The 23,167-nt window shown below is 36.6% G+C and overlaps 1 protein-coding gene across 6 annotated transcripts in view; it reads right to left on the bottom strand.

Moving 5' to 3' along the window:
• VPS45 (vacuolar protein sorting 45 homolog) overlaps positions 1-20,747 on the bottom strand; it is a 75,551-nt gene extending 54,804 nt beyond the window's left edge. For 2 of the 6 annotated variants that reach the window (XM_082612005.1, XM_082612007.1), the window contains exons 1-10: positions 19,947-20,746; positions 19,173-19,307; positions 10,918-10,978; positions 7,007-7,086; positions 5,624-5,692; positions 5,366-5,503; positions 4,814-4,924; positions 2,398-2,532; positions 1,832-1,945; positions 1,253-1,420 (exon numbers count right to left, since the gene is read on the bottom strand). In XM_082612005.1, the coding sequence (XP_082468131.1) occupies positions 1,253-1,420; positions 1,832-1,945; positions 2,398-2,532; positions 4,814-4,924; positions 5,366-5,503; positions 5,624-5,692; positions 7,007-7,086; positions 10,918-10,978; positions 19,173-19,307; positions 19,947-20,039 (1,104 nt within the window). In that variant the 5' untranslated portion in view covers positions 20,040-20,746. Of the gene's footprint in view, positions 1-1,252; positions 1,421-1,831; positions 1,946-2,397; positions 2,533-4,813; positions 4,925-5,365; positions 5,504-5,623; positions 5,693-7,006; positions 7,087-10,917; positions 10,979-19,172; positions 19,308-19,946 lie in introns of all 6 variants that reach the window. The other 4 variants (XM_082612004.1, XM_082612009.1, XM_082612008.1 and 1 more) reach the window with 4 other exon arrangements.
• Positions 20,748-23,167: the final 2,420 nt, after the last annotated feature.

Here is a 23,167-nt window from a genome sequence, read left to right as displayed (position 1 = left end):
TGCTGTTTATTATTTTCTGCATAGTTCTGCATCTTTTCTTTGCTGAAATCCTCCTCCAGATTCTATTCATTCTTTATGGTCCATCTTAATATCACCTTCTCTAAGAAACCGTCCCTAATAACCTCAAATCTTTAATTATAGTCAGTACCACAATTTTGACTTAATTAAATATTAATTTGAAACACTGCCTAATTGTTACTCATGCTTTAGTTTTGTCTCTTCAACTTATACTGTAAATTTCATGAGGTTAGGGTTTGATTATGTCACTTTTTCCTAAAATCCTCTGATAGCTCTCATCATTTTAAGATTAAAGCCCAACCTCCTTTCAGTGGCCATAACCAGGCCTCAATCTGTCCTTCTGGCTTATCTAAGACCACTCCTCATCTTATATCCAGCACTGGCTACAGTGAATTAGTCTCTGTTCCCTTAAAAAAAAAATTTTTTTTTTTTTTCACATCTCCATGCTGCATTCCCTCTCTGGTTGGTGCACTTCTACTTAATTACTTGTCCAGAACCAAACCTAATGTCATTGTCTCTAAGAAGCTCTAAGAAGATTCATCCTTAGGGAAAACAGTTGTCCTTCCTCTGTATTTTCATATCCCTTTGTAATACCTCTAGTATAGCACTTATTGCATATATTATAATTCCTGGTTTAACTTTCTTTCTCCCCTACTAAAATGTGAACTTTTTGAGGAAAAGGATGGTATCTTATTCATTTTTGTACCACTAGATCCTCACAGCACCATGAACATGGAGCAGGCATTCACATGTTTGTGGAATAAACAGCAGATGTTCAGTAATAAAAACCTAGATAATGCATTTTAATATATTATACCTTTAAAATCTTCCTAACAACGCTGTGAGATAAATATCATTATACTTATTTAACAAATGAGGAAAATGGCTCAGAGATTAAGCCAACAGCTCCAGGTCACAAAGCCAGCAGTGGCAAATCAAACACTGAAATTCAGATCTTCTGATTTTAGTCCAGCATTCTTTCTAGTTGACTAGGCTGCCCTCCTAAACACTCAATTAATTGCCTGAACCCTTTGAGATTGCACATTTTTCTTCTACTGTCCCTCTTATCATACATCTATCTTAAATAATACTAATTTGTGTTCTGTCTCAACTCCCTGTTACACTGTAAATTCCATGTTGGTTAAGAAGGATTACTTGCCTTTGTATCTCTTGCTCTGCCTGGCACAGTGCCTTACACATAGTAGGTGCTCATCAAATTGGATTGAATAGATACCTGGAGAGCACTAGAATGGTCATTTTGACAGGCGAGTTCTTGCTCAACCTCCGAAACCTCCAGCAGATTCCGCTCACTGACCAACCGAGACAGCTCTCCAACCACTGTCACATGCTTTGATACAGTCCCAGACATCTTCTTGAATTGTGGGTAATTCTCAACAAAGGCCTGCCATGGGAAAAACATCAATTGGGGGTTCTGTTATTTCTTGATGAGGATAGGCATGTATGAAGAAGGAAAAAAAAAAAAAAAAGGCAGGGATTATTCTTCTGCCCAGACTAAGGCATCTAATACTTTCAATCACATGGCATTTTGTTATGCTTAAGAGAAGAACTAGTATATGTCATTACACTGAGTCTTTAAATAGTCCAAATATGACTGATGAATGGAAAGAAGTACATAGCTTATTATGAAGTTTTCACTATATTTTTTCCTAAAGAGAAGTATTACAGAAAATAATCTCAAACCAAACAAAAGGAATCAAGGCAGAAATCAGACCCAGAATATTCCAGAAATGCTGCTTACATGAATAGTTCCAAAGTCTTGCATGTTAATCATCCATGTACATGTTCAATTTACCTTCATGTCTGCTATTGATTCTAGTTTTTGCTGTTCTTTTGGTTTCTTCTTCTGAAAGTCTTCCATGAGATTCTTTATGTTGCTACCAATCTCAGCAAAGTTCAGGTACATATTCTGTGAAAAAGGAAGTTGGAAACACAGTTCTATCAACAAGTCTGACTTTCAGACAATTTAAAAGAAGTAAAAAAGAACACTGAATACAGTGAGAACTGAAGGGCAAGAAAATTTCATTATCATTACCAAATCTGGATATTGGCCAGGACACTGGTGATGAATAACATTACCATTTTCACAAAGGGCTAAGGACAGGACGGAAGTAAATAAATTGGTAAATAAATTTTAAATAAATTTTAAAAGTACAAAACTAAGTATGTGATTACTGTGAAAAAAATATTGTTAAAGGATCAGAAAAAAGTCTGCCTTCCCTTGAGATGCAGTTTATCTACAGGATGCCTCTATCATCCTTCTACATGAAATCCCAAACCTGCTCTCATTCTAACAAATCAATATTAACCTTCTTACATAAAAACAACTAAAAAAATTTAAAAGAATTTTAAACCACTTACATTAGCGTAGAATTCATCATTTTCAGCAGATAGGACCACCTCTCTCAAGTCTTTACTGATCCCTGGCACTCTGGAAAGATCAATCCGATTGTTGTTTATGCCTAGTAGTTCATGGACCATGGCCTGATATGTCCACTAAGTAAAGAATTATGACAAAAAAAAATTGGTAACTGACAAAACATGGAAATAGTAAACGTTCAGGAAAACAAATAAAAACTGATAACATTCTTAGTAACTAGTCTTGTTTACATGGAGGTTCTCTATTTAGCTCAAATTTTATTAATACTTTGCGCTATACTAAGCATTAAGATTGTCATTTTAATTGGTTAAACATCCGACAGTCAAAATACTTTTAGATTTCACACTTTTGGAAGAAGGGCAGTCAGATTAATATTCCTGATAGAAAGAAAACAAATTAGATCTATCATTAGCTCCAATTTTTGCCTGTGAATTAAGAGTATATTTTTGGCTTCATAGATAGGGCTATATTGGTACTGCAGTTACAAGCTGTACCATTTCCTGTACACTTCTGTGGTTTTCTGCAGCATGAGAAGTGTGTTCTTGTAGATCTCAGTGGTGCTATATTTATCCTGGGAACACTAATATTACCAGAAAAAAACCTTGTGAGTTGATCAAAACACACATATTCAGAAGCTTGCCTCTAAATCCATTTTACTTTATATTTTTACTTAATATGCATTGTGAAGAAGGACCGGTTTCCATTCTTACTTATTTTGTAAAACTGGAAAGGAGAAACCTCCAAATTTGCCTTCTCACCTTTTATGGAGAACAGGTTACTTTTAGTCACAGGTCCATTAGAGAAAATTAAGTATTTTCCAGCAAATTACCCTCTAAATCTAGAGTCTAAATACTAGATTTGTTAAAATAACTTCAGAGGTTATAAAAGTAGGTGCTTTATTTCCTAAAATATTTGCCAATGAGTCCTTGAAAAAGCAAGTTTCATTACAGCATTTAAAATAAGTACAACAAAATGCTTTATGCTTCCACAGACAGCATCCTGTGCATGCTTTTGCCATTAGCACATACTTCATAATTAAAATGATGTTTACTTTCTCCTCATTGGATGATGAACTCTTTGAGAGCAGAGACTGTATCTTTTAACCTTTTATCTCTAGTACTTAATACAGTACCTGGCACATAATAGGTCCTCAGTGAAATCTGTTGAATGAATGATTGCTTTTCTTTGGGAAACTAAATTATAAGCAATTATTTTTCTTTCTACTTTTTTATATCATCAAAATTTCTTTAGTTATATTATTAAAATGTATATAAAATATGTAACATATAATATGTAATATATAGAATATATAAAGTTATATTACTTTGAATTTTAGGAATATAAGGCTATCATATCATAGAGAAGTTGCATTCCACAGCACAGATTTCCCCTAGCATTAACATTATTATTACCACACACACACACAAAAAACCAAAAACAAAAAACATTATTATTATAAGCTGGGATGGAACTGAAATATAGACTGTGCCTTTTCCTATAAATTTAAAGTCACTATTAATAGAGTATCTACAAAGTGTAAGGCACTGTGCTTGTATTCACAGAAGAACAAACATTAGTAAGACACAGTCTGCCTTGAAGGAATGTATAACCTAGGAGACTGTGAAAACAATCAAAGGTACAACATAGAAAGTGCAGCATGAGACATAAGATGTTTCAAAAACACTTAAAAATGCTTCAAGTGGTTTTAAAGGATAAGAATTTTGAGAGGTGAAGATGGGAAGAGAATGTATTCCAAACATGCCAGAGTTCAAAGAGAGGTTACAACATGAATAAAATGATGGCAGGAAATCATGAGGTATATCTACACAGTAGTGAGCTGCAGGTTTTCTATAACGTTGAGCCTACATTGTGAAGGCTCATGGATGCCAAGTTCAGGACTCTGTATTTCATCCAGTAGGCAAATGGGAAACAATTAAGATTTTTAAGCCAAGAGTAATAGGATCAGAACTGTGCTTTAGTAAAAGTAATTTAACAACATTGTGTCCATGAGATATATTTGAGTGGAGAGAAATTAAAAGTGGGGAATCAAGAAGATGACTATTTGAGGATTCCTATAAGAGATTAGATACACCAAGATAATGGCAATATGAATGGAAAAGAACTGACACTGGAAAAGTAGAATCTACAGACCCAGAAGTTGCCTTAATTAGGGATGGTGGCAGAAAGGGACAGGAAGGATGAGGCAGAAGAAAGAGCTGAAGATGACTGTGGCTGGAAGAACACTGATACCAGAATGCTAGGAAACACAAGGCAAAAACAAGAATAGCTGAAAATAAGGAGGCAAGTAAATGGACCATGTTGTTCATTTCCACATCTGCATTTTGGCGAATACCACTTGAAATCATCCTTTCATTATGCTAACAAAGGGCTCTGCACCTGGTTTAGCAATGGGGTGATGGCATCATCGCAGCGATCTAAAATAAGTAGCAATGGAGGAACCTCAGTTCGCCGGAATTCAAACAGTTCATATTCTTTAGTTATCACTTGCTGTGGGTAAGAGAGAAAGACGGTTTGGTGAACCAATTAGTAGCAGACAGAGATGATATAAATAGAAAATTAATACACAAAAACCACATTTAACGATAGTTTCTTGCACTTTCATAGGCCTTCCATAAAAGGATTCAAAAGCTTGACAAAGTTTAGTAGCTTTCTGTTTAAGGGGTTAGGATTTGAAACTCTATTTTACAAGCGGTTTAAATTAAGGATCAAAAGAAGTTAAGTAGCTTGCAAATGTTTCTTGGGTTAAGCCTAAGAATCTTAGCTCTAATTTGTTGCTCTTGGTCTTGAATTACAAATGCCTACCTCTTTGCCAGTAAACCTAACACATCATCTCCTTAGTTTTAGATAAAATATTTCTTTAATTTCTGAAATATGAAAAAGAAATGAATGGTCTTGATGTTTTGGAACTGGAGATAGAGAATGCCATACCTTAACACATTCTGCAAGTCTCTTTGCTGCCTCTGATGAAAGCTGGTAACGAATCATGGGACATTTCTTCAGAGATAAAAGGAGAGCTGTCAGTCCTTGAGTTGCTCTGGATAGTTGGACTGGATCCCAATTTCGACCCTTTTTGTTAAAACATATATTCAGAGAAAATATTTGAATTTTATCTTACAAGTCCAATTACTTACTGAATTAACTCCTACCTGATAAATAAACTTAAAAAAAAATCCTTTCTTTCCATACCTGGCAGCAACCCAGAATATTGAGGGAAAACAAATGTGGATTCACAGCAATGTAATCACCATAAAATTCCTGTGAACAGAGCACCAAGATCAGTCAGTCATTCCATAAACCCCTAACTGTATCATGCAATAATATTTTTCATGTGTGATATAATACTATGTGATACAATCAAATTTGAGGAAATGCAGGTATAAAAGAGAAAAACTGATCAATTAACAATTGAGTAACAATAGTCAGTGTGAGGGAATTAATAAGATAATCATAAAATAGTAGCAATCGGGCCTCCCTGGTGGCGCAGTGGTTGAGAGTCCGCCTGCCGATGCAGGGGATGCGGGTTCGTGCCCCGGTCCGGGAGGATCCCATATGCCGCAGAGCGGCTGGGCCCGTGAGCCATGGCCGCTGGGCCTGCGCGTCCGGAGCCTGTGCTCCGCAACGGTAGAGGCCACAACAGTGAGAGGCCCGCATACCGCAAAAAATAAATAAATAAATAAATAAATAATAAATAAAATAAAATAGTAGCAATAATAATAAATCTTTAACAAAAAACCCCAAAAAGCAAAGTTGTTTAAATATACATATCATACTTAAGGAGACATCAATTAGTAAAAATAAAACACTGCTAAAGATATACAATGTTACACTCAGTTAGATGAATAAGAACTTTGCTGTCCAGTGTATTCTCATGAGGGAGAATATGATTTAAAATAGGTCATTCTTTTTTCATTCATTTATCACCTAGCACATCCTCCTGAAAATCCAAAACTTGTTTATTTGCTTCCCTGAGGACGATATTCTTCACTTAGGTGATAAATGTATTCAAACATCTGTGATAAATGTATTCAAGAACACTAAAGGGTTTAAGAAGGAAAAGGTAACATGAAATGTTCTAATGTGAAGTATTACTTAGCATGCAGAATAAACATTTAGGAGTTGCAAGTTTTAACCTAATGACAAATCTGCTTACTACTTCCCAAAGCAAGATAATCACAAACAGAACTTTAATAAACCTCATTCACATCCTTTACTTCCTATTCTCTCCCAATCAGACATAAACTATAACTGTGTAGATGAATAATCTTATAGTATAGCTCATAAAACTAGCATTAAGACATATCTGGCTCTGTCCCCAACCCTGTGAAACCATCCCTACCAATCCAGTCCCTTTCCAATCTCCTCATTCCCACTGCCTCCTTTAATTCTATTCCCACTCAATTTGATACCTCTTCCAAACTTTCTAAATATGAGTATAGTCTGGTGCAATGCATATTTATTGTGTCTGATCAATAGCTTCCTTTCTTATGAGACAACACCTTCCATATTTTTAGACTCAAATCTTTAGAAAGGGCCAATATAAGATATGTATTAGAGGACCAATATGTTTACCTGAACCTCAGCCACCACTTCCTGTTCATCAGCTTCAGCTAATGACTTCACATCACTCTTGCTGATCACATTACTGAAATCTGAAACAGGCATATAAGTTGTGGTTGGCTCAGAGGAGATCACCTCTGCTGCAATTAGACATAAATGGGCCTGACAGTTAAAGGCTAAAGACTAAGTGAAATTTAGTATACATTGTGGTATATGTCAAACACCTTCACATTGGAATGAACAGCACAAATATGTTTAAATCTGTAAATTCATAATACTTAAAAAAAAAAAAGAAGGGAACCATCATTGTAGGCATTGGAGGATGCTAGGGAACCAAATCATTATATTGAAAATAGCAAATACTGGGAAAGAAGTAAGCTTTTATCCTTTTATATGCAAACTGTACCACCAGATAACCAAACAGTAGATGAGGGGAAACTCCACTTTAAAGAAATTTTCCAGCTAAAAAAGCAAAGGAATGATAATGATAGAATTAAAACACCATCATTTTTTTCAACCCCTAATGAATCAATGGATGGAACTAGGCATTGGGCATTAACCTCTGCTAGTATCACAGTAAGAGACAATCAGTGGAAGCACACAACACTACCTATGAAATATTCTCGTCAAAAAGAAATCAAATCTGAATCTAATTAAGCCTCTGTATCCAAGTACCAATTTACAAGAACTAGAGGACAGAGGGAACATTTTAAATTGCAAAGAACATGTTAAAGTACCCCATGCAGACGCAATCAGCAAGATCCAGGCTGTGGGAAACTTTAATAGGACAATGTAGTTTCTTCAATAAATAGACCGCATGGGGGTTGGGGTAGAGAGAGGACTTATAGAAGATTAAAGAAACTTAAACAACATATCAACCAATAGCAATGTGTGGACCTTACTATGATCCTGATTCAAACAAAGAGTGGTGGAAAAAAAAGGCATGAAAGAATTTGAAATTTGAACACTGAATATTTGAATAAATAGGAATTTTTTCATTATTTGGATATAATAATGGTACTCTTTAAAACAAGTCCTTGGGGCTTCCCTGGTGGCGCAGTGGTTGGGAGTCTGCCTGCCGATGCAGGGGACACGGGTTCGAGCCCTGGTCTGGGAAGATCCCACATGCCGCAGAGCAACTGGGCCCATGAGCCACAACTGTTGAGCCTGCGCGTCTGGAGCTTGTGCTCCGCAACAGGAGAGGCCGCGATAGTGAGAGGCCCGTGCACCGCGATGAAGAGTGGTCCCCACTTGCCACAACTAGGGGAAGCCCTCGCACAGAAACGAAGACCCAACACAGCAAAAATAAATTAATTAATTAATAAACTCCTACCCCCAACATCTTCTTAAAAACAAAAAACAAAAAAACAAGTCCTTATCATTTAGAGATGCACATGGAAATATTTATGGATGAAATCATGTGATGTCTTAGATTATCTACAATATAATATTGATGGGGGAGTAGATAGCAGTATAGCTAAAACAAGATTGGCCATGGTACGATAACTGTAGAAACTGGGTGATGGGTACATTGGGATTTATTAGACTATTCTGTCTACTTTTTACATATTTGAAAACTTCCATAATAAAAAAGTTTTTTTAAATAAAGGAAGGGAGGAGCCTGTTATACAAGATGTTTAGTAGACATAAGAATATACAAAAATAAAATTAAAAATGACATGAGCAGAAGGCCAGTTTTGTGCTAATTAATATAAATTGTGCTGAAAGTCTGTAAAGAATAACATCACTATATATACTCATTTTAGTTTATTTCAATCAAATAAAATTGTGAAGTTGATTGCTCCACCCAAGACATTTCAACAGTCCATTTTTCCTAGGCTTTAGTGCTAACTACTTTAACATATATAATTTTTTTTCGACTTCATAGATTTATAGCCGAAATCAAACAAACTTTACAACCAGAAGAGTAAATATGAGACTTATTTTTGGTTATTAATCTCAACCACTGCATCAAATAACTCTTTTCAGAGGAAAAGGGAGTCTTTCATCTCATGATCTATTCAATTTTTAGCTAAGAGACTCAGCAAAACAGTAATTCTTTTGGATGTCCAGATAAATTTGACAGCATGGGGAATCAATCTCTCTCTCTCTATAAATATATGTGTGTGTGTGTGTATCTATGTGTGTCATTGAATACAAAAGTTTTTATACTTTCCTGTCCTCAGTACCTAGCTTGTAATCAGACTTAAAAAATACTGGAATGACTACACACCTATCAGGATGGCTAAAATGAAAAACAGGGACAACATTAAATGCTTGTGAGCATACAAAGAAATTAGATCACCTGTACACTGCTAATGGAAATGTAAAATGGCATAGTCATGTCAGAAAACATTTAGCAGTTTCTTAAAACACTAAGCATGCAACTACCATATGACCCAGCAATTGCTCCCTGGGTATTATTTATTACAGAGAAATAAAGACTTATGTTCACACAAAAACCTATACACAAATATTTATAACAACTTTATTTGTATTAGCCCAAACTAGAAATAACTCAGATGTCCTTCAACAAGTGAGCAGTTAAACAAATTGTGGTACATCCATACCATGGAATACTACTCAGTAATTTAAAAAAAAAATAAATAAATAAAATGAGGACTTCCCTGGTGGCGCAGTGGTTAAGGATCTGCCTGCCAATGCAGGGGACACAGGTTCGAGCCCTGGTCCGGGAAGATCCCACATGTCGCAGAGCAACTAAGCCTGTGCACCACAACTACTGAGCCTGTGCTCTAGAGCCTGTGAGCCACAACTACTGAGCTCGCATGCCACAACTACTTAAGCCCACGCACCTAGAGCCCATGCTCTGCAACAAGAGAAGCCACCACAATGAAGCCTGCACACGGCAATGAAGAGTAGCTCCCGCTTGCAGCAACTAGAGAAAGCCCATGCACAGCAACAAAGACCCAATGCAGCCAAAGATAAAATCAAATAAATTAAAGAAAAAAAAGAAAAAGAAAAAGCTTAATTGAAAAAGAAAACCCGTGATTATTAGCCAAAAATAAAACAAAAACAAAAGTAGGATGACAGAAGAGAATAAAATTGCCTGTTTTTACCTCCTGGGGTTGTTTTAAGGGCTGAATAAAATATGACAGAGTTCTTATAAAGTACAGTGTCTTATCACAAATGTTAATTTTTTGTACCATTATTAAATTGTAGTATATGCGGAAGAAAGTATATATCTTAGACTATAGTTTAAACCCTAAAACTCCAAAGCCTTCAAGTAAACAATACAAATGCTATGAAGATCAATAAGGACATCTAGAGGAGAAAAGATGTAACTTCCAAAGCAGAATGTATTACATTAAAAGAATCCATATAAATTGTATAGTAACCACAAACCCAGTTTATTTCCAGGCCTCCACCCCTTTTCCCCTCCCCAAACGTTATGCAAATAGGAGATATCTACCTGATGACTTGTACTTTCAAGTATTACATAAAGTTGCAAAGAGAAGTAGACTGTTTTCATCTGGTATGTAAAGTAAATCTCTGCTTTTCCAACAAACTCAAGTATATCCTCCCTCCAAATAAATAAATCAGCTTCTATAGCTCAGTTCATAAAAGTGTAAAATAGAAATAAGTATACATACTTTTTTGGCAAAGGTGGAATGTGAAAGTTGACTACTTACAACTTTTGACTTACAAAGAAACTTGAAGGGCAAAGTAAAACTTAAAAAAAAAATTTGTTTTTAACCTAAGCAGTCTATGATGAGTGGAAATCACATTTAGCTCTCAGAAACAGAATGTTGGTCCAACACTTTTAATACTTTGAAATGACAAAAAAACTCACCAGACTCTTACAGTGATGGATTCAATTAACTTACTGATGATATGAAGTACCCAATAGAACATATTAGCTAGGATTTAGTTACATGATTGAACAGGTGAAATAACATACTTACAAATAAAATATATACTGTATTTGGGCCTTCGGAGCTCCTGAATCAGATAATCCACATTCTCCTAGAGAAGAAAAGAACAAACAAATAAAATATGAGAACTGCTTAAGTGAAAAAGTAATAAATACGTATCATCCACTGATTTATTTAAGTATTTACTGAGTGCCTACTGTGTGCTGAGGTCTAGGTTAAGTGTGTGTATGTTGGGAGGGGTGAGGGCTGGGGATAAAAAAGAGCCACATTGAATATAATGATCAGGAATCATATGTAACATTAACTAGCTGCATTGCCTTGGCCAAATTAAGATTAAAAAATATAAAGGACATAGATGTTGAAATACAACATAAAATAGATAATAATTCTGAAAATTTGCCTCAGGCTGTTTGTTTATAAATTTTATTCATCTGATCAAAATTCTTATGTGGAACATCAAAATGTGTCTAGTCCTTTAAAAACCAACATTCAAGAGAAAATATAGTTAAATATATTCACTTGGGCTTTTAACTAATTGGGACCAGAGGCTGCAGAACTGCAATATTTGTGAAGTATTTGCAAACAGTAGGCTAAGACCTTTTGTATAATTACATTATTTAAAAATAAAACATGAAATTTAGAACTAAAAAACAGTTGATTTTCAAATGGTCAAAACATAATAATTCCAATTACATACAAACATAATGCAGGTCTTATCTACTTTTGATACTATAACATATGGTTAAATTTCAGTATAAAGTTGATTCCCAAATTATACATAATATAAAATATCATTTTTGAATGTTAAAAAACCATACATTTCCTTACAGAATTAAAAGTAATGTAAGTAATACATATTGCTTGTTAAATGGGAAAGAGACTTTAAAAACTGTCATTTAAATTTAAAAAACACATTAAAAATTAACTTTATAATGCAATCTTAAGGAAAAATTGTTTTTAACAACACATTTTGAGTTTGAGAGAACATACATATGGCGTTGAAAGAGCTTCTCTAATAAAAAATGTTAGGAAATGATGGACTGATAATCTCTAAGATCCCTCCCGGAGCCAAAATTTCATGACTAATATGAAACAATTGGAAACTACTGTATCAAAGAATTAATTGATGTATTAATTAATTCAGGAACTATTTACTGAGTATCCATTATGTGGTAGGCACTGGGGACATAACAGTGTGAAAATATGGACATTATCTCTGCTCTCCTGGAGCTTACTGCTGGTAGGTGAGACATATTAATTAATCACACAAACCATATAAGACTTCAACCAAGACAAGTAATAGGGAGAGGAAGATGGTGCTATAAGTGTTTATGAGAGGGGAGTTTGACCTGGTCAGCAAGGCCAGGAAAGATTTGCTTGAGGGAGTGAAAACATTCCAGGCAAAGAGAAGAACCTGTGCAAAGGTCCTGAGGCATGACAGAATACAGTGGACTGAAAGATTAGTGTGGCTAAGAGCAAAAAGGGGAATGGTTTGAAATGAGGCTATAGAAATAGTAGGAACTAGACCATACAGGGCCTTGCAGGCCACACTTAATGGAGTTTTGTCTTTATCATAAAAGCAATGAGCAATCATTCAAGGATTTCAAGTGTGGTGACACGGTCAGATTTGTATATTGGAAAGTAGATAATGTACAAGCACTGGAGTTAAGAACGTGAATATAAAACAAGAGAACATAAAAAATAAGATTGAAATAGTAAAGGATTTTTAAAGGAGGACTCAAGTTAGATTTAGAAGATGATGGCTGAAAACTGACAGAAGGTTAAAGAATCTTTAATCTGGGGAAGAGAACAAACAGAGGACAGGAATGAGCATGTAAAGGGATCATAAAAAGACCTATCTGGCTGCAGTGGAGGAGCAGAGGTAGGACATATGAGGTTGAATACATAAGGGCAGACCAGACGAGCTAAAGGAGGGCTCTGAGGGCTGCGAAATATAAATTTAATCATGGAAGTAAAATTGAGCCATTAAATGTTCCTGAGCATAGATGTGAATAAAATGATAAAGACTCAAAACACTGATATAAGTATGCAAGATTAAATGGCAATGGTGGCCCTGAACCAAGATGGTGGAGTAGAAGGACGTGCTCTCACTCCCTCTTGTGAGAACACCAAAATCACAACTAGCTGCTGGACAATCATTGACAGGAAGACACTGGAACTCACCAAAAAAGATACCCCACAACTAAAGACAAAGGAGAAGCCACAATGAGATGGTAGGAGGGGCACAATCACAGTAAAATCAAATCCCATAACTGCTGGGTGGGTGACTCACTAACTGGAGAACAATTATACCACAGAAGTCCACCCACTGGAGTGAAGGTTCTGAGTTCCACATCAGGCTTCCCAACCTGGGGGTCTGGCGATGGGAGGAGGAATTCCTAGAGAATCAGACTTTGAAGCCTAGTGGAATTTGATTGCAGGACTTCAACAGGACTGGGGGAAACAGAGACTCCACTCTTGGAGGGCACACACAAAGTAGTGTGCGCATCAGGACCCAGGGGAAGGAGCAGTGACCCCAGGGGAGACTGAACCAGATCTACCTGCTAGTGTGGGAGGGTCTCCTGCAGAGGCAGAGGGTGGCTGTGGCTCACCATGGGGGCAAGGACACTGGCAGCAGAAGTTCTGGGAAGTACTCCTTAGCGTGAGCCCTCCCAGAGTCTGTCATTAGCCCCACCAAAGAGCCCAGGTAGGCTCCAGTGTTGGGTTGCCTCAGGCCAAACAACCAACAGGGAGGGAACCGAGCCCCACCCATCAGCAGTCAAGCAGATTAAAGTTTTACTGAACTCTGCCCACCAGAGCAACAGTCAGCTCTACCCACCACCAGTCCCCCCCATCAGGAAGCTTGCACAAGCCTCTTAGATAGCCTAATCCACCAGAGGGCAGACAGCAGAAGCAAGAAGAACTACAATCCTGCAGCCTGTGGAACAAAAACCACATTCACAGAAAGACAGACAAGATGAAAAGGTAGAGGGCTATGTACCAGATGAAGGAACAAGATAAAAGCCCAGAAAAACAACTAAATGAAGTGGAGATAGGCAACGTTCCAGAAAAAGAATTCAGAATAACGATCATGAAGATGATCCAGGACCTCGGAAAAGAGTGGAGGCAAAGATCGAGAAGATGCAAGAAATGTTTAAAAAAGACCTAGAAGAATTAAAGAAAAAACAGAGATGAACAATACAATAACTGAAATGAAAACTATACTAGAAGGAATCAATAGAATAATTGAGGCAGAAGAACGGGTAAGTGACCTGGAAGACAGAATGGTGGAATTCACTGCTGCACAACAGAATAAAGAAAAAACAATGAAAAGAAATGAAGACAGCCTAAGAGACCTCTGGGACAACATTAAATGCAACAACATTCGCATTATAGGGGTCCCAGAAGGAGAATAGAGAGAGAAAGGACCCAAGAAAATATTTGAAGAGATTATAGTCGAAATCTTCCCTAACATGGGAAAGGAAATAGCCACCCAAGTCCAGGAAGTGCAGTGAGTCCCATACAGGATAAACCCAAGGAGAAACACGCCGAGACACATAGTAATCAAATTGGCAAAAATTAAAGACTAAGAAAAATTACTGAAAGCAGCAAGGGAAAAATGACAAATAACATACAAGGGAACTCCCATAAGGTTGACAGCTGATTTCTCAGCAGAAACTCTACAAGCCAGAAGGGAATGGCATGATATACTTAAAGTGATGGAAGGGAAGAACCTACAACCAAGATTACTCTACCTGGCAAGGATCTAATTCAGATTCGATGGAGAAATCAAAAGCTTTACAGACAAGCAAAAGCTAAGAGAATTGAGCACCACCAAACCAGCTCTACAACAACCGCTAAAGGAAATTCTCTAAGTGGGAAACATAAGAGAAGAAAAGGACCTACAAAAACAAACCCATAACAATTAAGAAAATGGTCATAGGAACATACATATCAATAATTACCTTAAACGTGAATGGATTAAACGCTCCAACCAAAAGACACAGGTTTGCTGAATGGATACAAAAACAAGATCCATATATATGCTATCTACAATAGACCCACTTCAGACCTAGGGACACATACAGATTGAAAGTGAGGGGATGAAAAATGATATTCCATGCAAATGGAAATCAAAAGAAAGCTGGAGTAGCAATACTCATACCAGATAAAATAGACTTTAAAATAAAGAATGTTACAAGAGACAAGGAAGGACACTACATAATGATCAAGGGATCAATCCAAGAAGAAGATATACCAATTATAAATATATATGCACCCACCATAGGAGCACCTCAATACATAAGGCAACTGCTAACAGCTCTAAAAGAGGAAATCGACAGTAACACAATAATAGTGGGGGACTTTAACACCTCACTTACACCAATGGACAGACCATCCAAAATGAAAATAAATAAGGAAACACAAGATTTAACTGACACAATAGACCAGATAGATTTAATGGATACTTATAGGCTATTCCATCCAAAAACAGCAGATTACACTTTCTTCTCAAGTGCGCACAGAACATTCTCCAGGATAGATCACATCTTGGGTCACAAATCAAGCCTCAGTAAACATAAGAAAACTGAAATCATATCAAGCATCTTTTCTGACCACAATGCTATGAGATTAGAAATGAATTACAGGGAAAAAGAAGTAAAAAAACACAAACACATGGAGGCTAAACAATGTTACTAAATAACCAAGAGATCACTGAAGAAATCAAAGAGGAAATCAAAAAATACCTAGAGACAAATGACAATGAAAACACGATGATCCAAAACCTATGTGATGCAGCAAAAGCAGTTCTAAGAGGAAAGTTTATAGCTATACAAGCCTACCTCAAGAAACAAGAAAAATCTCAAATAAACAATCTAAACTTACATCTAAAGGAACTAGAGAAAGAAGAACAAACAAAACCCAAAGTTAGCAGAAGGAAAGAAATCATAACGATCAGAGCAGAAATAAATGAAATAGAAACAAAGAATAGCAAAGATCAATAAAACTAAAAGCTGGTTCTTTGAGAAGATAAACAAAATTGATAAACCATTAGCCAGACTCATCAAGAAAAAGAGGGAGAGGACTCAAATCAATAAACTTAGAAATGAAAAAGGAGAAGTTACAACAGACACCACAGAAATACAAAGTATCCTAAGAGACTACCACAAGCAACTCTATGCCAATAAAATGGACAACCTGGAAGAAATGGACCAATTCTTAGAAAGGTATAACCTTCCAAGACTGGACCAGGAAGAAATAGAAAATACGAAGAGACCAATCACAAGTAGGGAAATTGAAACTGTGATTAAAAATCTTCCAACAAACAAAAGTCCAGGACCAGATGATTTCACAGGTGAATTCTATCAAACATTTAGAGATGAGCTAACAACCATCCTTCTCAAACTCTTCCAAAAAACTGCAGAGGAAGGAACACTCCCAAACTCATTCTATGAGGCCACCATCACCCTGATACCAAAACCAGACAAAGATACTACAAACAAAGAAAATTACAGATCAATATCACTGATGAATATAGATGTAAAAATCCTCAACAGAATACTAGCAAACAGAATCCAACAACACTTTAAAAGGATCATACACCATGATCAAGTGGGATTTATCCCAGGGATGCAAGGATTCTTCAATATATGCAAATCAATCAATGTGCTACACCATATTAACAAATTGAAGAATAAAAACCATATGATTATCTCAATAGAGGCAGAAAAAGCTTTTGACAAAATTCAACACCCATTTATGTTAAAAACTCTCCAGAAAGTGGGCATAGAGGGAACCTACCTCAACATAATAAAGGCCATATATGAGAAACCCACAGCAAACATCATTCTCAATGGTGAAAAACTGAAAGCATTTCCTCTAAGATCAGGAACAAACAAGGATGTCCACTCTCACCACTATTATTCAACATAGTTTTGGAAGTCCTAGCCACGGCAATCAGAGAAGAAAAAGAAATAAAAGGAATACAAATTGGAAAAGAAGAAATAAAACTGTCACTGTTTGCAGATGACATGATACTATACATAGAGAATCCTAAAGATGCCACCAGAAAACTACTAGAGCTAATCAATGAATTTGGTAAAGTTGCAGGATACAAAATTAATGCACAGAAATCTCTTGCATTCCTATACACTAATGATGAAAAATCTGAAAGAGAAATTAAGGAAACACTCCCATTTACCACTGCAACAAAAAGAATAAAATACCTAGGAATAAACCTACCTAGGGAAACAAAAGACCTGTATGCAGAAAACTATAAGACACTGATGAAAGAAATTAAAGATGATACCAACAGATGGAGAGATATACCATGTTGTTGGATTGGAAGAATCAATATTGTGAAAATTACTATACTACCCAAAGCAATATACAGATTCAATCCCTATCAAATTACCAATGGCATTTTTTATGGAACTAGAACAAAAAATCTTAAAATTTGTATGGAGACACAAAAGACCCCGAATAGCCAAAGCAGTCTTGAGGGAAAAAAACGGAGCTGGAGGAATCACACTCCCTGACTTCAGACTATACTACAAAGCTACAGTAATCAAGACAATACGGTACTGGCACAAAAACAGAAATACAGATCAATGGAACAAGGTAGAAAGCCCAGAGATAAACCCATGCACATATGGTCAACTAATCTATGACAAAGGAGGCAAGGATATACAATGGAGAAAAGACAGTCTCTTCAATAAGTGGTGCTGGGAAAACTGGACAGCTACATGTAAAAGAATGAAATTAGAACACTCCCTAACACCATACACAAAAATAAACTCAAAGTGGATTAGAGACCTAAATGTAAGACCGGACACTATAAAACTCTTAGAGGAAAACATAGGAAGAACACTCTTTGACATAAATCACAGCAAGATCTTTTTTGATCCACCTCCTAGAGAAATGGAAATAAAAACAAAAATAAACAAATGGGACCTAATGAAACTTCAAAGCTTTTGCACAGCAAAGGAAACCATAAAGAAGACAAAAATACAACCCTCAGAATGGGAGAAAATATTTGCAAACGACTCAATGGACAAAGGATTAATCTCCAAAATATATAAGCAGCTCATGCAGCTCAATATTAAAAAAACAAACAACCCAATCCAAAAATGGGCAGAAGACCTAAATAGACATTTCTCCAAAGAAGACATACAGATGGCCAAGAAGCACATGAAAAGCTGCTCAACATCACTAATTATTAGAGAAATGCAAATCAAAACTACAATGAGGTATCAACTCACACCAGTTAGAATGGGCATCATCAGAAAATCTACAAACAACAAATGCTGGAGAGGGTGTGGAGAAAAGGGAACTCTCTTGCACTGTTGGTGGGAATGTAAACTGATACAGCCACTATGGAGAACAGTATGGAGGTTCCTTAAAAAACTAAAAATAGAATTACCATATGATCCAGCAATCCTGCTACTGGGCATATACCCTGAGAAAACCATAATTCAAAAAGACACTTGCACCCCAATGTTCATTGCAGTACTATTTACAATAGCCAGGTCACAGAAGCAACCTAAATGCCCATCGAAAGACGAATGGATAAAGAAGATGTGGTACATATATACAATGGCATATTACTCAGCCATAAAAAGGAATGATATTGGGTCATTTGTTGATACGTGGATGGATCTAGAGACTGTCATACAGAGTGAAGTAAGTCAGAAAGAGAAAAACAAATATCGTATATTAATGCATATATGTGGAACCTAGAAAAATGGTACAGATGAACCAGTTTGCAGGGCAGAAATAGAGACACAGATGTAGAGAACAAATGTATGGACACCAAGGGGGGAAAGCTGTGGGAGGTGGTGGTGGTGGTGTGATGAATTGGGAGATTGGGATTGACATGTATACACTGATGTGTATAAAACTGATGACTAATAAGAACCTGCTGTATAAAAAAATAAATAAAATAAAATTCAAAAATTTAAAAATAAATAAATAAATAAATAAATGGCAATGGTGTTCAGTGTGATAGGTATGGAGGTTAATCCAGGAATAAAGTGATGTGGGTCTCTGTTGGGATAGTTAGTGGCTTTGGAAGTAGCTGAGAACCTTAAAGACATCTTGAAGGAAAAACTGGCTGTAAGCGGTGACTGAGATGTGGAAAGGAGGAGAGTCATGGTTATAACTCTGATAAACCAGGATAATTATGATGCCACAAATGATAATATAAATTTATTTTGCCTTAATAATACTTCCAGATCATAGTGTGCTGTATTTGCCTAAGCAGACGGCAGCTGTTTACGTAGTACCTTTGCAGGTCGAAGAAAACAAATTGCTTTCAGGTGTTTCATGACCTCTCGATTTTGAGAATCAATGCGTTCAAAAAGGTACACTTCCTTCTGGAGAATTTCCGATTGTGTGTATACCATACTCACTATGCCGGTCTGTAAAGAAAAAGAATTAACTAATATTATGCTAGTCCAGAATAATAAAAACAAGCAGCCATACCTAAGCCTTAAATTTTTTTTTCATTAATACTACTTAGTTGGATAACTTAAATACTAACATATGTAATAACATTTACTGAGCATCTAAAATAATAAGTAATGTACCAAAATGAAACGTTCTCTCTGAACACGAACAACCCATAAATTTCCAAATAAAAAATTTCTCATCACCTTAAAGAGTTCTTTTTTTAAATTTTGTGACCAATAAATAACAACCTGTCACCTCAGTTTGAGCCCTGACAGCTTTCCTTTAAAAACATAACGCTGAGTGGAAATAACAGGACCATCCCAAAGTCCTCCAAGTGCGCTGTCTTATATATTATTTCTTGGCAGAGGCATTTAGAAAAACGATTTCTGATTTCAATAAATTGTTCTGGGTACGAGAACCTCTGGCAGTGGTTAGAGCCATTCAGACTGAAAACCTTCTAGGCAAGCTTTATACAAGCTTTCAGTTCCACACTGAACTGACCCTCACTTATAAATCTTTAATTAAATACTAAATCCTACAGTGGAATGGGACCAGCTATTGCAAGGGAGGAGGATTCCCTCACAAACACTGAGCAAAAGCAAACTCACCGTCTCTTTATCCATGAGAAGTACTTTCATGCCCGGTCCGCTGTCCTCTATCATTTTGGAAATGTACTGCTTCACAGCAAAAACCACGTTCATGGTAGCGAATTGACAGGTTAGCACTATAGCTCTTCCCGCCCCCCGTTTTTCTTGCTAAATTAACCCCCGGCCTCTTGTCCGGATCTCAGCAGCTTCCTCCCCGCCGGGCTTTGGTTTCCGGAAGTCCGGTCAGCTGTGATCCTGGGAGTTGTAGTTCCGCTACGCGGTTCGGACACCCAGCCTCCCGGCTGCATGGAAGAATTCGGCTGAGACACCCTAGGCCGCCACGCCCGGACTTGATTCTCGATCCACCTCCAGCCCGGAGGTGTTTGAGGCCCGGACGCTCAGATCTCTCCCGGCCCTTGGCCCGGGGTCCGGGCCTCGGCCTGACGCCCCTCCTGCTGGCTTGGGGAGAGGGTGGCGCCTCGCGGTGTGGAGGAACTTGGCATAATGCTGGCTCGGAGGCAAGAACAGCAGAGCTTGGCCGTGGTCGCTATTTGCCATTAACGCTTTCTTGGGAGGCAGTGAATGATGGAGGGAAGGGAGATGGCCTTGTGTTCCCGGCAGATGCTAGGGACTCGGAGGGACGGCATTTGGTAAATCTCACGCGGTATTTGCTAAATAGTGGCCGAGATTCGTCTTTCCCGGCATATTTGTGTCATTAACAAGGCGAGGACACAGTTCGGGCAAAGTGAGGCCCGAATTGCTTTTCCGAAGAATGAGGGGCATCGGAAATTGAACAAATACTTACTGAACGAATAAACAGGGAACGCCCTTTAGGAATGTTCTGGGAGAGGCCTCGGATCTCCCAGGAAGGCCTGGAGGTGGGGTCTGCCGCCGGAACTCGCAGGCCGTGGGTCCAGCGGAGCCCGGAACCACCCAGTTTTCGGCTCCCTGGGTGTTTGGACTCCGTGGGCTTAAACTCTCCCGGGTTGCTGGGGACTTGCGATGCTGAAACGGCGGCAGGAGAAGAGTTAACAGAGTCAAAAATGGGTAGGGGGCATGTATTCGGTGGGGCTAAAGCAAAGTAGCGCGGGGATTTTAAGGAAAAACTCAAAATTTTAATTTAAGAAACGACAAAAACTTAGCAACAAAATGAATCTTAAAGCCATCAACTTCCACATGTCTGCATTTGTGTTTATACCCCGCAGGTCTTCTCTCCATCGTGCCATTTCTCGAAAAGGATGGTAAATGTTAGTTTTCTGCACCTTTGCGTTGGGGAATTGTAAAATCAGGAAGGCAACAAGAAACAACTGCAAGAAATCAGTGACTTTAATTGCTTGTAAATATTTCTACCCAAAAAATGACCAGTGTTTGTTGTGTTCACAGTTTAATCAATAGGTTCAGCATTACCAAATCAATTTTCTTTCATTACATTGTATGAAGTTTACAGTTAAAACTAGACCCAGAGCACGTCAACAGGAATCTGGCTGTTAAGATCACTTTATAAAACTTTGTATACAATTTTCAAATCCTTTAAGGGAGATCAGAAACCACTTGAAATACCATAGGTTTTTGTCACCTCTGAAATTGTGAAGATGTGTTTATTTTCTTTCCTTTTCAATTTTTCTACCACATAAATAAAACTTTCCTTTGGGCATTTTTTTCTATTTTTGAGATACATTTTGCAAGAAAAGTTGTATTAAAATGAAAATGAATCTTTAAATGGATACAAATGAGAAAAATCTTATGTTATCTGAAAATTCTATTCTTATTCATTTAAAATGTTTTTTTAAATTTTAAATACATTAAATATTTTCTTCAAAGTATATTACAATTTAAAATATAGAAAACAGCAAACCAATGCTAATGAAAAATTAAGTAACTGCAAATCCTGTAAGTTACCAATATTTGAAAATTAATTTCCACTCTTGTGTCATTTGGTTTTTGTTTTTTCTTACCTATAATTTGGATTTCAGTATAGTATAAGGTTGTTTTCCATTTTATGCATTTTTTAGAAAGAACAAGGAGAGAGAGGCTTGTCTATGAACTTTGTGCTTTTTTTAGACAATTGTCAATCTGTAAGTAATACATGGAAACTGCATCCTTTTAAGTATTTATATTTGGACAATTATAACATTTTAGAGGAGTAAGAAAAATGCCTATTTTGACAAGACTTACAGACTCATTCCTTTGCCCATGAAATTCCACTGATGTCAGTGGCAGTGTTATTTTACACGTGGGTGAGATACAATGTTTAATAGAATGCAAACATTTTGTACAAAATATTTATTATATATTTAATGGATTCTATGATGGTCCTGAAGTTTGGCAGCCCATTTCCTTTCTGAAGAAAACTAAAAAAGCCATTTTAAATGTCTCCAGATTAAGAACTTCTTTTGTATTCCCATACCTCTAAAAATAGGACTGAAACCAATGATCAAGTCCAAACTCTTGCTTTGTGACTCATTCAGGATAAACCCAGTGACTTGTTTTGTTGTAGGCAAGACAGCAAATCCAGAAGCCAATATGAAGCACCTTACTTATTTTTTTAAAAATCAAGGGTGTAAATAAACCATAATAATAAGAAATATTTTTAATAATAGAAACTTCAAATTTAAACAATAAATACTTCAAATATAAATGATTACATTAATTATAAACTTTCTAATGCAGTTACTTGAAAATTTTTTTACTAGGTTCAAGGAATCAGTGTTTTAAGGGTGGAAAACAGGAAGTTAAAAGTTATGGTGTTTATATCTGTACATTTTGTTTAGACTTGTAAAGATGTGTGTAAATGAAGTAATCAAGAATGATTACCTGAATACTGACATGTGCTTCAGCTTCTTACAAAGTGTGTACTATTTAGAGGTTTAACTGTCCATTTTATATTTAATCAAAATCATGTTTCTCCTCCATAAGAACTCAGAGTTTGATATAAAACAAAGGATATGTAAATAAGTTTAGTATAATTATAATAACAATATGGCCAACTCTTAATTATCTTAGATTATTAATTATTTACCATTCTCATTGTTGCTATGTGTTAACATAGCCCTGCATAGGAGGGAAGTGAAGATGAAAGTCAATGAAACTCAAATTAATTGGATTTTCTGCTTGTTAGCAATTGGAAAAATATTTAGAAAAAGAATGACAGTATTGCTTGTGTCAGACAACCCATCCTTATGCAGTGTTTTTAACCTTTCTAGCCATTTACTCATCTGAGAAGTGGTGGTAATATAATCTAC

Source organism: Mesoplodon mirus (genome assembly GCF_964341445.2).
Source record: "Mesoplodon mirus genome assembly, chromosome: 3".
NCBI classification, from domain to species: domain Eukaryota; kingdom Metazoa; phylum Chordata; class Mammalia; order Artiodactyla; family Ziphiidae; genus Mesoplodon; species Mesoplodon mirus.
This window is presented reverse-complemented; position numbering and strand designations above follow the sequence as displayed.